General features: G+C 38.5%; 1 protein-coding gene across 4 annotated transcripts in view; it reads right to left on the bottom strand.

Annotated features, from left to right (window-relative positions):
• Window positions 1–12,094, bottom strand: part of MINDY2 (MINDY lysine 48 deubiquitinase 2) — a 33,368-nt gene that overhangs the window by 20,434 nt on the left and 840 nt on the right. For all 4 annotated transcript variants that reach the window (XR_012588941.1, XR_012588940.1, XM_074599792.1 and 1 more), the window contains exons 2-3: window positions 3,582–3,639; window positions 1,781–1,845 (exon numbers count right to left, since the gene is read on the bottom strand). Coding sequence is in view for 2 of the 4 variants with exons in the window: in XM_074599792.1 (XP_074455893.1) it covers window positions 1,781–1,845; window positions 3,582–3,639 (123 nt within the window). In the remaining 2 variants the exon portion in view is untranslated. The remainder of the gene's footprint in view (window positions 1–1,780; window positions 1,846–3,581; window positions 3,640–12,094) is intronic.

Here is a 12,094-nt window from a genome sequence, read left to right as displayed (position 1 = left end):
TTTTGTAGTGTTTACTTTGTAAAAAAGCAGGAATACATCGAACTGTCCAGAAAACCGCAGAACTTTCTCACTGCAATTTGAACAGTATCATTTCTATTTTAGCTATTTCCGTGCCTTCAAAGCGCAAGCTTCTAAAAAAAATGAATGCAAATAAGCGAGGATATAAATATACAGAACAGTTGAACTTGGAAGGGACCTCTGGAAGTCATCCGGCTCACATCCCCTTCCCAAGCAGGGCCACCTACAGCCAGCTGCCCAGAACCACGTCCAGACAGCTTTTGAGTATCTCCTAGGACAGAGACTCCACAACCTCCCTGGGCGACCTGTTCTTAAGTTTGTGCATTAGAACTTGTGCTTTTCTTTTTTTTTAATCCAACTTTCATTCAAATACTTAATTAAATGCCTCAAGTATGTTAAAAAAAAAAAAGAAAGTTGCAGCTGAAAGGAGTTATCTTTTCATGATGTTGAAATTACATTAAAATCAAGCATTACAAATCTAGCTGTCTGTAAAATTTACTTGAATTTCTTGTATAAGAAAATGTATTGGTTTAGGCAAAGAATATTACCTGTGTGACAAGATAAACACAAAATTATGATTAACACCAAGACTTAGTTCCAATGCTTCTGAAACATTATAATTTTTTAAGACTCAGTTGCCTAATTAGTTTCATTTTCCCTCACAGGTGACATCACTCATGCATGTACAGGTACATTTAAAACATTACTAGAAGAGAAGATTTCTTTAAAATTGTACAGTTAAATATTTAAGGAAAGTGTCTGTGACATTTACATAGTAAACCCATATAGCTGAGCACAAGAATGCCATAGAGGTTGTACTTTAACCAGGTACGTAGTTTTCATCACCCTCCTTTAAGTTCATTATAGCTATAATCTTCTATAGCACGAAATTGTATGGAAAAAATATAGCTAATTTTGTTGTTACAAAAATAATTCATATAATTGGATACAAGTCATATTTTGGATTATCATTAAAAGAATCCACATTCAATCTTCATTCTAATTTCAGCTATCCCAAGACACTTGATTTAATTTCCAACACTGAATGAGAGCAAGAAAAGAAGACCTAATAATTAGAACTATCTTGAAACCTAACACCTATAATAAATTCAAATCATTTTTCCATGACTAATCAAAAAAACAGCTGTGACCGCAGACAGAACTTGAAAAATTTGCTCCAAGATAATATACGATACATCAATATTTTTTTAAACTAATAGTATTATCTTTAACATAGAAATACTTCTGTGATGACATAAAAGTAGTGGTCAGTGCAAATAATACTGCCTTTCATAATATGGAATCAACCTCTTTTTGTCCATCACAACTTACGAACAGAGATCTCTTTCTTGCTCAGTTTACATCCTCAGAGAAAGTCTAGCAGGCATCACACAACCGAGCACACTGAAGGACGCACAGTAGAAGACTTCAAAGAGCAACCACCCTGTTATCTACTTCATCTGTACTTCCCTGTTACAATTCCTCAATAAAACCAAAATTTCTTCACTAAACTTATTGCAGCCAAAAAAAAAAAATCATTACTTGTGTTAATAGATACCAAATTTTTCTTTCACTTACAGGAATTATGTATAAATGATACTCTACATCAAGCCTAAGGGGAAAAAAAAAAAAGGAAAAACCAACCACAAACAATTGTTCATATGCTTCTGGTTTTGAACAAGATGATAAACCTTAGGTGAGAAAAAAAAAAATTTTAGTTCCTTCAGACATAAGCAGTTATGTTTTAGGAGCAGCTCCTTACCTGCTCATAATTTACACGCTGAATTTCAGATATCTCTTTAGGTTTGGCATCAAGAATATAGTCTCCTAAAAAAAACCCAAAAATAAAGTTAAGTTTATTCCACACTCAAAACTTCAACATTTCCATGAACACTTCCTGACTGAAGCTGACTGATCATAAATACCATCATTGAAGTTCTCTATCAAATTAATGAGATCGCATTGTTTTATAACCTGAATTATAATTATGGAGTAAAATAAGAGTATAAAGACCAGAGTAAGAGCATATTAAGAGACAAAATTCAAATGGCCAATGTTACTACCAAAGCAGCATTTCATAATCTCTTGGAGTATCATACCAATCTCTTAATTATTCAGAAATTTACCTACCTCCATGCCTCAGCTTAAAAATATTAAAAGGTCAAACTATTCACAATAGGATATGTAATTGCGTAATGCAATTTAAAGATGCAACCACTTATCCTGACTGATACTGTATTTTGGCATGTTTCTATACAACGATAATGCTATCATTCTGAAAGCCTTGTATTCCATCTGTGTCTACAATACAAAGGCAATCAATCAGTTAATGAAGACACTGGGGTTCGAAATTTATAAAGTTTTTGGTGACTAGTATCCACAAACTGCCTCTCCCAAATTTTTCAGTTTTTATTTCAATATTTTTAGTATTTATTCCCTTGCACCATTCCTAAAAAATATGTTTCTACTCAAAGAAAAATATAATTACAGCTTTCCTAATCTATAATCTTTTAAGTTAAGATTGTTCACAGTGGCTGAAGGGTTTTTCATTTTTTATTTTTTTTAAGCTGTAGAAGAACCATTTGGCAATTGCTAATCCTGTTGACTGAATAGGAACCTAAATAATTTCAGCAAGTAGTTTTGTTATTCAATTTAGTAAGATAATTCAAGAAGCTAATATACGCCTTCAAGAAAGAATACACACATTGTGGCAACTATGATTATGCAGTGACTTCACACAGTATTATTCTATCAATACAAGTAGAAGAAATGTTTAGACACAGGCAGCAGGATTTCTTAAGACTTTTTTTTTTTTTTCAAATTATGCAATTAACTTTTTTCTTTCACTGAAAGATTCAGCGATATGCTTTTGAATAGAACTAGCTACATTCTTTACAAGCAAAAAGAAAGAAAATATAGTAAGGTTGGGATTTTTTTCTCCCGCTTAAGAAAAATCAAAACCTAGTCTATTAAGCTCAAACGTTTTATATTTGTTCAGCTGCAAAGGGAAAGCACTGTGGCACATATAGCTTAAGTATTATCCCAACTGCACTTTTAACACCTGGCTCATTCTGGGCTACTGAAGTTACAGATTCATCAGACGGGAACTGCTGCAGTTCTGCTGAACACCGAATCTGGCAAGGGAGTAGTGCCTGCAAATGAGACCCCAATCACTGCAACAACTGAATTAATTTTTCCTGTTATTCTAATCGGGTCATAGTACCAAGGATTAGAGTTACTGCAGACAATTAAAGGCACAATTGACTTACTACATTCTGTCAACTTAACAGAACAACATTGTAAGAGACATGCCTAAGTTTACATCTACCAATGTGTCAGTGTCCTAACCCACACCAACTGCATCATTAGTTAGGACTACCAGTTAGGAGAGCAGGACAGAAAACTTCTAAAAGCAATTAAGGAAAAGCATGAGTAACTGAATGCCATCAGTAGTTTTCTTGAAGCACCCGTTCAAGTCAAGCAGAATGAAACAGTAAACAAAACAGTCCTTCTCACTAACAAGTATAACACATAACTGAAAACCATTTATCGTAATTACTAACCTAAGTATTCCATCAGCTGTTCAGCCGTTATGATTTCCATCATTGGTGGCAGCTTAATCTGTGAAAGTAAAAGCATATTCTCTTTAAAGTGTCAAAAGCACCACAGTTTGGAAAGTATCAATAACGTATTTCTAAGATGGAAGTCTTCAGAGCACATCTGCCTCACCAATTTAGAGGAGCATTAGCATACTGGGACCAAGAACCTTCCCAGGGCCTCTACTAAATAGCACCTACAAGAGGAGGTTAAAAAAAGGCATTTTGATTTTTAGAGCAGCCACATGCACACAGAACTCTCTCCCACTTGCAGCTCTCTGCATCGTGCTCCCTCTTCGCACCAAAGCATAGCACCAGCGTCCCCTGAACCACAGAGCAGCTCACATCGCTGGCCGCACTTGCCCAGCCACAAGCATCCAGGATGAATGGAGCAGGAACTGCAGCCATGCTCTGTTAAGAAAACTTCACTTTATTCAGAAAAGTTTTGGACTCCCTGCCTTCATTGTAATGCTTAACTGAGCCTTAACTCACAAAGTTCCTGCATACAGACAAGGGGATGCAGAGTGTAGTGGCCACAGGTGCCGGGACAGGGAGGAGGCGTGACCTCCCAGCCTCCCGTCCCGTGCCCACATTTCAAGGATTTTTGGTTTCGCTTCATACAGAGGAGACTGGACACACAGAACTTGGTGGTGAAGCTTCCATTACCCTCTCCCTGACATATTCCTGGCATTGTCACCTGCTAAAACCACCTTGGCAGCCGCCAGAGCCAAAGGCTTCTTATACCTTCCTACCTGGGATGCTGGTTGCGGGAGAGAGGTTTTGGTCGTGCACTTCCACTTACACATCTCCCTGCAGTAACAGCCAAAGCACAGACACATACAAAGGCACGCTTCTGGCAATCTGAAGGAATACCAGAGTAGTACATTGTCTTTAACCATAATCTGCTCAATTTTTCTCTGCATAAATATGAATTTTATTTTTCTAGAGCTTGCTTTTGGGATTTTTTGTTTGGTTTTTAAGCTTTCCCTTCAGTTTTTGATCTTCCCATCCTATCTTTCTTCAACGTCTTTCCACTGAAAGTCTAGAAAGCCTTTTGTTAGGATTTTTTTTTAATCAAGTTTCTCAACGCTTATCACTGTTCTCCTTGACACAGATAGAAAGACATGATGTGAGACTGTTAACTCCTGTTTAAGATTTAATAGGCTCCAACTACTTCGCTGGGTGTGGAGAGGAAAGAGGAAGTAGAAAGCCATGAGACGGAAGAATAATACACAAAAAGCCTTTGGGATATAGCATCCCAAACTCAAAAATACACACTATAGCAACACATTACACTGTTCACATTGTGATGGAGAGGGTTTCCTTCCTGAGAACCTAAGAACTAAGCTTTTTAATAACTTTCCAGAGAAAATGAGGTGTGACTGGATTGAATCTATCTCACTGCCAATTTTAATCATATTTGGCAAAAGGCAAATGTGTCAAACACAAAGTTAATATGGCTTTGTTATTTATACACTGGCTAAGAAATATGCTCACACTGAGGTCAGAATTGGCCACATGGCATATGCCACCCATTGACCAACCCATCGTCGCTGAACGTAGAAAGAAGCTGAACAGTACTGGGATCTGGGGAAGCAAGGGAATGAAAGTATAAACCGTTAGTAAAGCAAGAAACTAGTGAAGCACAAACTCATAAGAAGGAAGGCTAAATTGGTTCCGCTTATAAAAAAAACCCTTAAGATGCTATGAATTAAACAAAAAGAAAAATCAGTCATGTGTGCATAGGCACATGAATTTTTGAAAACATCTTTTATATGAGTGACAATGGATTGTAACTTACAAAATTTCTTAACCTCTTACCAGAACTTCTCTAAGTTTCACTAATACTTGGTAGGCTAAAGGTTTTCATCGTCTTTTTTCCTGTTCATAATATTCATACTGAATATGCACATACATATAATATATTGTGCCATAAAAATAACAGGAGTACAGGTTCAAAAAGGTCATTCTTAACCTCCCAGTTCTGAATGGGCAGGATCCAAACCTCAGCAACCATGAGCTGTGCACAGCCCCGAGCTGGTCTGCTTCATTACAGCTCCGAAGGCGAGCCAATATAACGGCACAGGACAGAATCACTCACACCAGCTATGCCTGCAGTGGTGCCGGGACTACACAGATGTGCCAGTATAATAAGAAGGAAAATTAGCATTGTGCCCTCAACTATTAGCAGGACTATTGTGACGATTCTTTCAGGAGCGAAGCTAGCTCTTTTTATGATTTATTTAAAACCATTCATATCAGCTCAGCCAGCATTGCTTGGGGGTTTCTGCTCCGCACCCCATTTGGGAATCCCGAAGCATTGCCTACACTACAAACGGCAGCTGTAAAGCACAATTACATGGGTTATGTGTATTTGAGCTCTACGCACTCATGGCGTAAATGTATTAATATTTCAGACTTGAAGGAGGTATTATTTGCATCATTGGTTAACAAGCTGAATTCTCCCTCACGATTGTAATGCTAAGCAATTTTTTTTTTTTTTTTTACTGCAGAACCAAAGCAAAGTATATGCAGAATCTCTCACAGTAAGGCATTTTAACAAGCTAAATCTCAAAATTAACTGCTTAATTAAATGCTAAACAAAGTTAACGGATTACTTCACATCATAATTTTAAGGGCTGGCATGTTTTGGAGGACCTTGATCACACCTTTAAAGCAGGCTAATGGGGTTCCAGCATAGTCCTAAGTACTTCTGAACAGAGCTGACTTAAGGGTACAGAGAGAACATGACATTTCCTAACTGTTCAGAGCTTCATTGCGAGTGCTTAAGCTACAGGAAACGTGCAACAAAGAGGAAACGGGAAAGAAAACACCTTAAAACTTAAGGGAGAGAGAAAAATCATACAGAACCACAGTCATTCTCCACATAAATCACCAAAAGAAAACAACGTACACAGTAGTAGTGAAAGCTGTTATTGTCCATAACAATCTGTTACTCTGAGGGACAAGTCTTCTCAGTAGGATTCAATGCTTAGTTGCTAGATTTTTACATTAATTTTACATTTTAGGAAAAACGTGTTTCCTCAACTCCCACCCATTTCCTGTCCCCCTCTATTGCAGTTTCCTGGTCTTCCGCCCCAATCTCTCTTCCTATTTCTAGCTACTTTTCATTTCCCACATTCAGGAGTTGGAAACTAAAACTTTCTCACCCAACTACAATGTGAGGTACATCAGAGACACCTTTGTAACTAAAAGACAAGATTGGTAACCAAATTTCCATATGGAACGTTTGGCTAGTACAACATATACGGTTTCTATGCATTAGACTACAAACTGGAAAACTACGTAGTACTGATTTTAAATATTTTTCCACCATATTCTCCCACTCTTCAGAAGGGCTTAAAAAAACCAATTAAGTTATATAGTCCTGCACAGAAGCTAACACTTCCAAAAATACTATGCATATAGAAAGGGACTATGCAAATTTCTAATGGCCTATTATTTATAGTCTCAGAACATGTTTATTTAAAACATGCGAGTCCCCTGAATTCAGCGTTCCGGAAGAGGTAAGGGTAGCTTCAAGCTGCCTTGACAAAAACCAATAAATACTCCCTGCAAATACACACCTCTTGCCTTGCAGGAACAGCTTCACAGACTTACCACACTATCATAGCCTAGTAGTACATGCTGCCCCCCCACAACCTTAACATCTCATCCCCCAACCAGGGCTCCTCCAGCCTCTCGGAGCAGGCTTCCCGTGCTGGAAAACCTATGGACAGATAAGCTCAGCCCATCCCACAGACGCAGGGAGGAAGGCTGCCAAGGCCTCCGCTGAGCTTCCATTGGAAGCTCACCAGCAACTCACCTTTGGAGGCTGAGCGAATTCATCTGAGCAATCTGTGCAAATTCTGGCCATAAGGAGGTTTAGGTCAGTAACACGGAAGACAGGATCACGTGTGAAGGGCCAGTGCCAGAGCTCAGACCAGGCATCTCCACTGCAGAGTCCAGCAAATCACATCGATATCAGCGGGAGCATGTTGTAGTTGCCTCCGCTGAGAAGAGGCCATTTTTATGAGAATCTAAAACTAAAAATTTCTAACTAGAAATTTTTTACTCCTCTTCTCTGCACCTTAGCTTGGATACATCTAAGCATCAGCTGTTATATAACCTTCACTTACACAATTCTTACAATTGCCTAAACAGGTAATTCACACAGTTCTGAAAGTTAACAAAATTTTAGTAGAGCTTGGCACATAGGGAACGCAGCTCCTAAAACTTCCCTTCGTAGAAAGAACTGTGATAGAAAAAACTTTTAAAGATGCTGTCAAATACTCTACCAGGATTATTCCATATGGACTCACTTCTCAAGATAAGATTAATATTATTTATATTTGTTTTATATTATTTGTTCCCTTAGGCTTATTTTATGTTCCAAAAGTTTGTTTCTCTGTTCCCTGGACATTTCAGATATGTAATTTCTGTGTAATGCATTAAGGTTCACAGCGTTCTTCAGCCACATGACATTAAATCCCATCGAAGACATACAGAGCAGAATTACATGGCACCCTTACTAAGCTTTTAGCATCTGATGATTGCCATGGAGTACAGCCTGAGAAGGGCTACACCCACACAAAATTACAGTTTAATGCAATGCCAGAAGTTTTCAGAAAGTGGTGCATGAACCACACCTAACAAAGATCACAACAAGTACTTGGAAAAGCAAGCTTTGCATTGCTAAGCTTAACTACACAGGGAGCCACAAGTCTGAGGAAAGACTGAGCAGTCTTAAGATTTAAACGAGATGAAAGAGAGTGCCATACACTACATCAGTAGAAACAACCCATGCTTGTACGTACCTTTTGAAATGTCTGTTTCAACACTCAACCTCTGCTTTCATTTCCATCACAGAAGTCTAAATGGCTACCACACTGTTTTTGCACAACAGTTACTTTTTCAAGTTGAGACCATACTGCTTTTGTTTTCTTTTTACTTAGTAGAGCATTTCTGTAACACTTCTGTTAGCAGAACTCCTTGGCTCTATCTTCTAAAGGCTAAATAGCAAGTTAAGCTTATATAGGCAGTCTGCAAAAATACTTCAAAAGAAAAGTCATTCCATAATTGTAACATTTAAAAGTACAGCTTCTACAATCTGCCACCTCAAAGTTCTATGTCCAGGTTCCTTGGAAAGTAATGGATAAAAGAAGTAGCATTTTTATCTCAAGTTTAGTTCCAAAATTTGGTACTATCAAAAAAGGAATGTGAACAGTCCCAATGGGTGCTACTATTTCAGAATTTCCAAAAACCCAAGCATTACCAATCCAGTATCTCACTCACAGATGAGAACACACAGATGCAGCACTCTACAAGAATCAATTCTTTTAAAGTAGTCTTTATGCCTGTATCCCCAAGATCTTAGCTCTGATATCAAAAATACCTCCAAAAGGCATAATCAGAAACAAATAATGACTAGGAACAAAGAAGAATCTTGCTCCATTAATGAACAAGATCTTCATAACCACTAGGGATAAATATTTTGAGTATATGGCACACTTACCTAAGGTACAGTACACCTTAAGTTTTCTTGTTATTACAGTCCTTTAAGCAAATTAACAAACTACTTACAGTAGTTTAGTATAGCATAGTATACCTTTACTCGGTGAGGGTTGTCTCAAAAAAACTGTTTTGAATGAGGACAACGGGACATACAAACAGAAGGTCACAGAACTGTTAGTATATTTAAAACAATACTCCAATGTGGCAGTTAGAAGCTTGCATTTTGAGCACCTCCTTAATATATCCAAATGTTAATCTGAGTTTTTAGGCATAAACGTTTCCATGATTATGGCCCACATACCCTCTGAAGGCTTCCCACTTAGTACTAAGCAGTAAATAAAGATTTTGGTTCTAAGCAAATTGATTATGTGCCACTTGTCACAAACAATTATGTGAATTCAATTTTCACTGCTGCACAAGCCCAGCTGACACACAGTATTGGATCTCAAGGTTATCACTCCCATTCTGGGATAATGAAAGCATGTAGTTGGTCACGTAAAGGGGAGCGTTTGTGAAAATTTGAAAACTAGTATTGCAAGTATTGTTTCTCAACTTCAAGCGTTTGTATGTATTATCTGAAGTCATTTGAGACCACATCTAAATACAGTATGACCAAACTCTCAACCCTGTCAGGATAGAGTTCTGAGAAGGAAAGTGGTGGCAGATACAGGGAAGACAACCCAAAGCTTAGCTGTTTACCTTCTTATTCTCTGTTGTGATTTTCTTTCCTGCCCTCATCTCCTCCTTACTCCCTTTTAGTTTCCCTGCCACATAGCTTCTCTTCACCTAACATATACTACGGTATTCTTGCTCTGCTTTTGCCTAGTTTCATTTCTTGGTCTGCTTCCTTGTTCCCAAATTATAATTACCCAACCCAATCTACTGTTCATTCTGGTTCAGAAGAAGCGAGAAGAACGTGGCTGTCCACCCTCAGCCTTGGTACATAGCTAGCTACTGTCAGTGATGTACCAACGAGCTGCCAATAAGCTTGCCACTCCGAACAATGCCAACATGGTACCGGACTATAAACTGGGGAAAAGAAAGGTGAATTTGGAGAGCAACTAATTAAGAAAATGAATTACCAGGAGGGGCAATATACAAGCAACTAAGAGGAAAACCCTCCAGCATATGAATAATAAGTCATGTGATAGCAGTTTCACCAATTTAGCTGCCTGTCTGCAGCTCATGTAAATTCTGCTAAGGTTTTACATAAACAGACAGAATTATAGAAAACCCTTCCTGTAATCCTAGTGATAAGAAACAGTACGGCACTCCCAAGAGGCATTTTGATTTTCACCTATTTATAAAATCGGTATCACGTTAATTCTCATTAGTGTCATATTTCATCAAAGCAGAATGTCAGTTAAAATCCTGGATGGAGGACAGCAGAAGAAAGCAATCATATTTAAGGATACAAAGGAAGAATGCTAAGGAACAAGACCTCCAAAACCTTAAATGCAAACACTAAGAACAGTGCTGTCCCATTTATATGCTTTTATTAAATGAAAAGTTAAAAAGGAAAATCCTGTAACTAGTGATTTCTTTTAAAACACCACCACACAGAATGACAAGGAACAGTACGTTCTCCAAGGCCCTCCACTCACCCCTAGATGTTAGAGAGAGCATAGAAAGCAAGTGCTAAATACTGAAGTTGAAGACAACCTTCACACTCTCTTGAAGATCGCAGAACCTACAGAAGGCAACACCTTAAAGTCACACACAACTTCCTTATACTGCTTTCACCAATGGGTAAACATCTACACCACTGTATCCACAGCTTTCCTCCTGATGTCTGAGCTATTCCACTCAGAAAAATGTACAGAAACTGTAACTCAAACAAAATCATTAGTCTTCTGGAAAGTTACCTTCCTCTAAGCAAATTTCTTCTTACACTATTACTTCCATTTTGACCTTTTCCTATGTCACCTGTTACACCTGTGAACAACCTGCTATTCCTCCAACACCAAATTTCTTCCTCTTGGTAGTACAACAGAGAAACTATTCCCACAAAGCTTTCCTGTTCTACGTCTCCCTTCCATCAGCTCACCAATCTTTGGGGGTTGAACTGCCAGCATTTCTTGAGGAGTCCCCTCTCCTCCTTGTTTTGCAATGCACACTGCCTCATAGCTCTTCTCCAACAGATACTCTTTTCACATATAGATGTTAGTAGTCACAATATGCCTTACATTTTATCTCCTTAAACATTAAAAAGAATTACTTGAAGACTACAAGAAGTCTGTATCCATGATGGCTATTAGAACACAAGACTCATAGAATCATCTATGTTGGAAGGGACCTTTAAAACCACAGAGTCCAACCATCAACCTAACACTGCCAAAATGTCCCTCAGCACTATGCCTGCACATCTTTTAAAGACTTCCAGAGATGGCGATTCTACCACTCTCCTGGCCAGCCCGTTCCAGTGCTTGATAGCCCTTTCCATGAAGAAATTTTTCCTAATATCCATCCTAATCCTCCCCTGGTACAACTTAGGCCATTTCCTCTTGTCAACTTGAGAACTTTCAGGTCTCCAAGCTATACTTGGTCACGACCTAATTTACTTATTAAATACAATCTATGCTACATAACTGCACAAATGTATCCCTGTTACTCAGGCAGCTACTTGTACAAATCTGTATTTTGTACAATTCTGCCTACACTTCATTACGCAAAACTAACCTATTTTCCCAAAACACTGCCTGCGTTTCCAGTGCTATAAATAGCCACGTTTACTTACTAGAAACCTGCACGCATCTGCAGACCATACATTCCACAGTTTAGCGAAGCATCATCCCGATGTCGATTCCTATTTTAACGCAAGTCTATATATGCCAGCAGCACTCAAGCAGCGTACTGGCAACGGACCGCAAGCCGTCAACTTATTTTCCGAGTTCCCTATGCAAGAAGCGAGCCTTAACGAGCACCACCTTCCAGCGGTGCCGGCCGGAGGGCCCGGGGAAGGCCCG

The sequence above is a fragment of the Larus michahellis genome, chromosome 9 (assembly GCF_964199755.1).
Source record: "Larus michahellis chromosome 9, bLarMic1.1, whole genome shotgun sequence".
Lineage (NCBI taxonomy): Eukaryota > Metazoa > Chordata > Aves > Charadriiformes > Laridae > Larus > Larus michahellis.
This window is presented reverse-complemented; position numbering and strand designations above follow the sequence as displayed.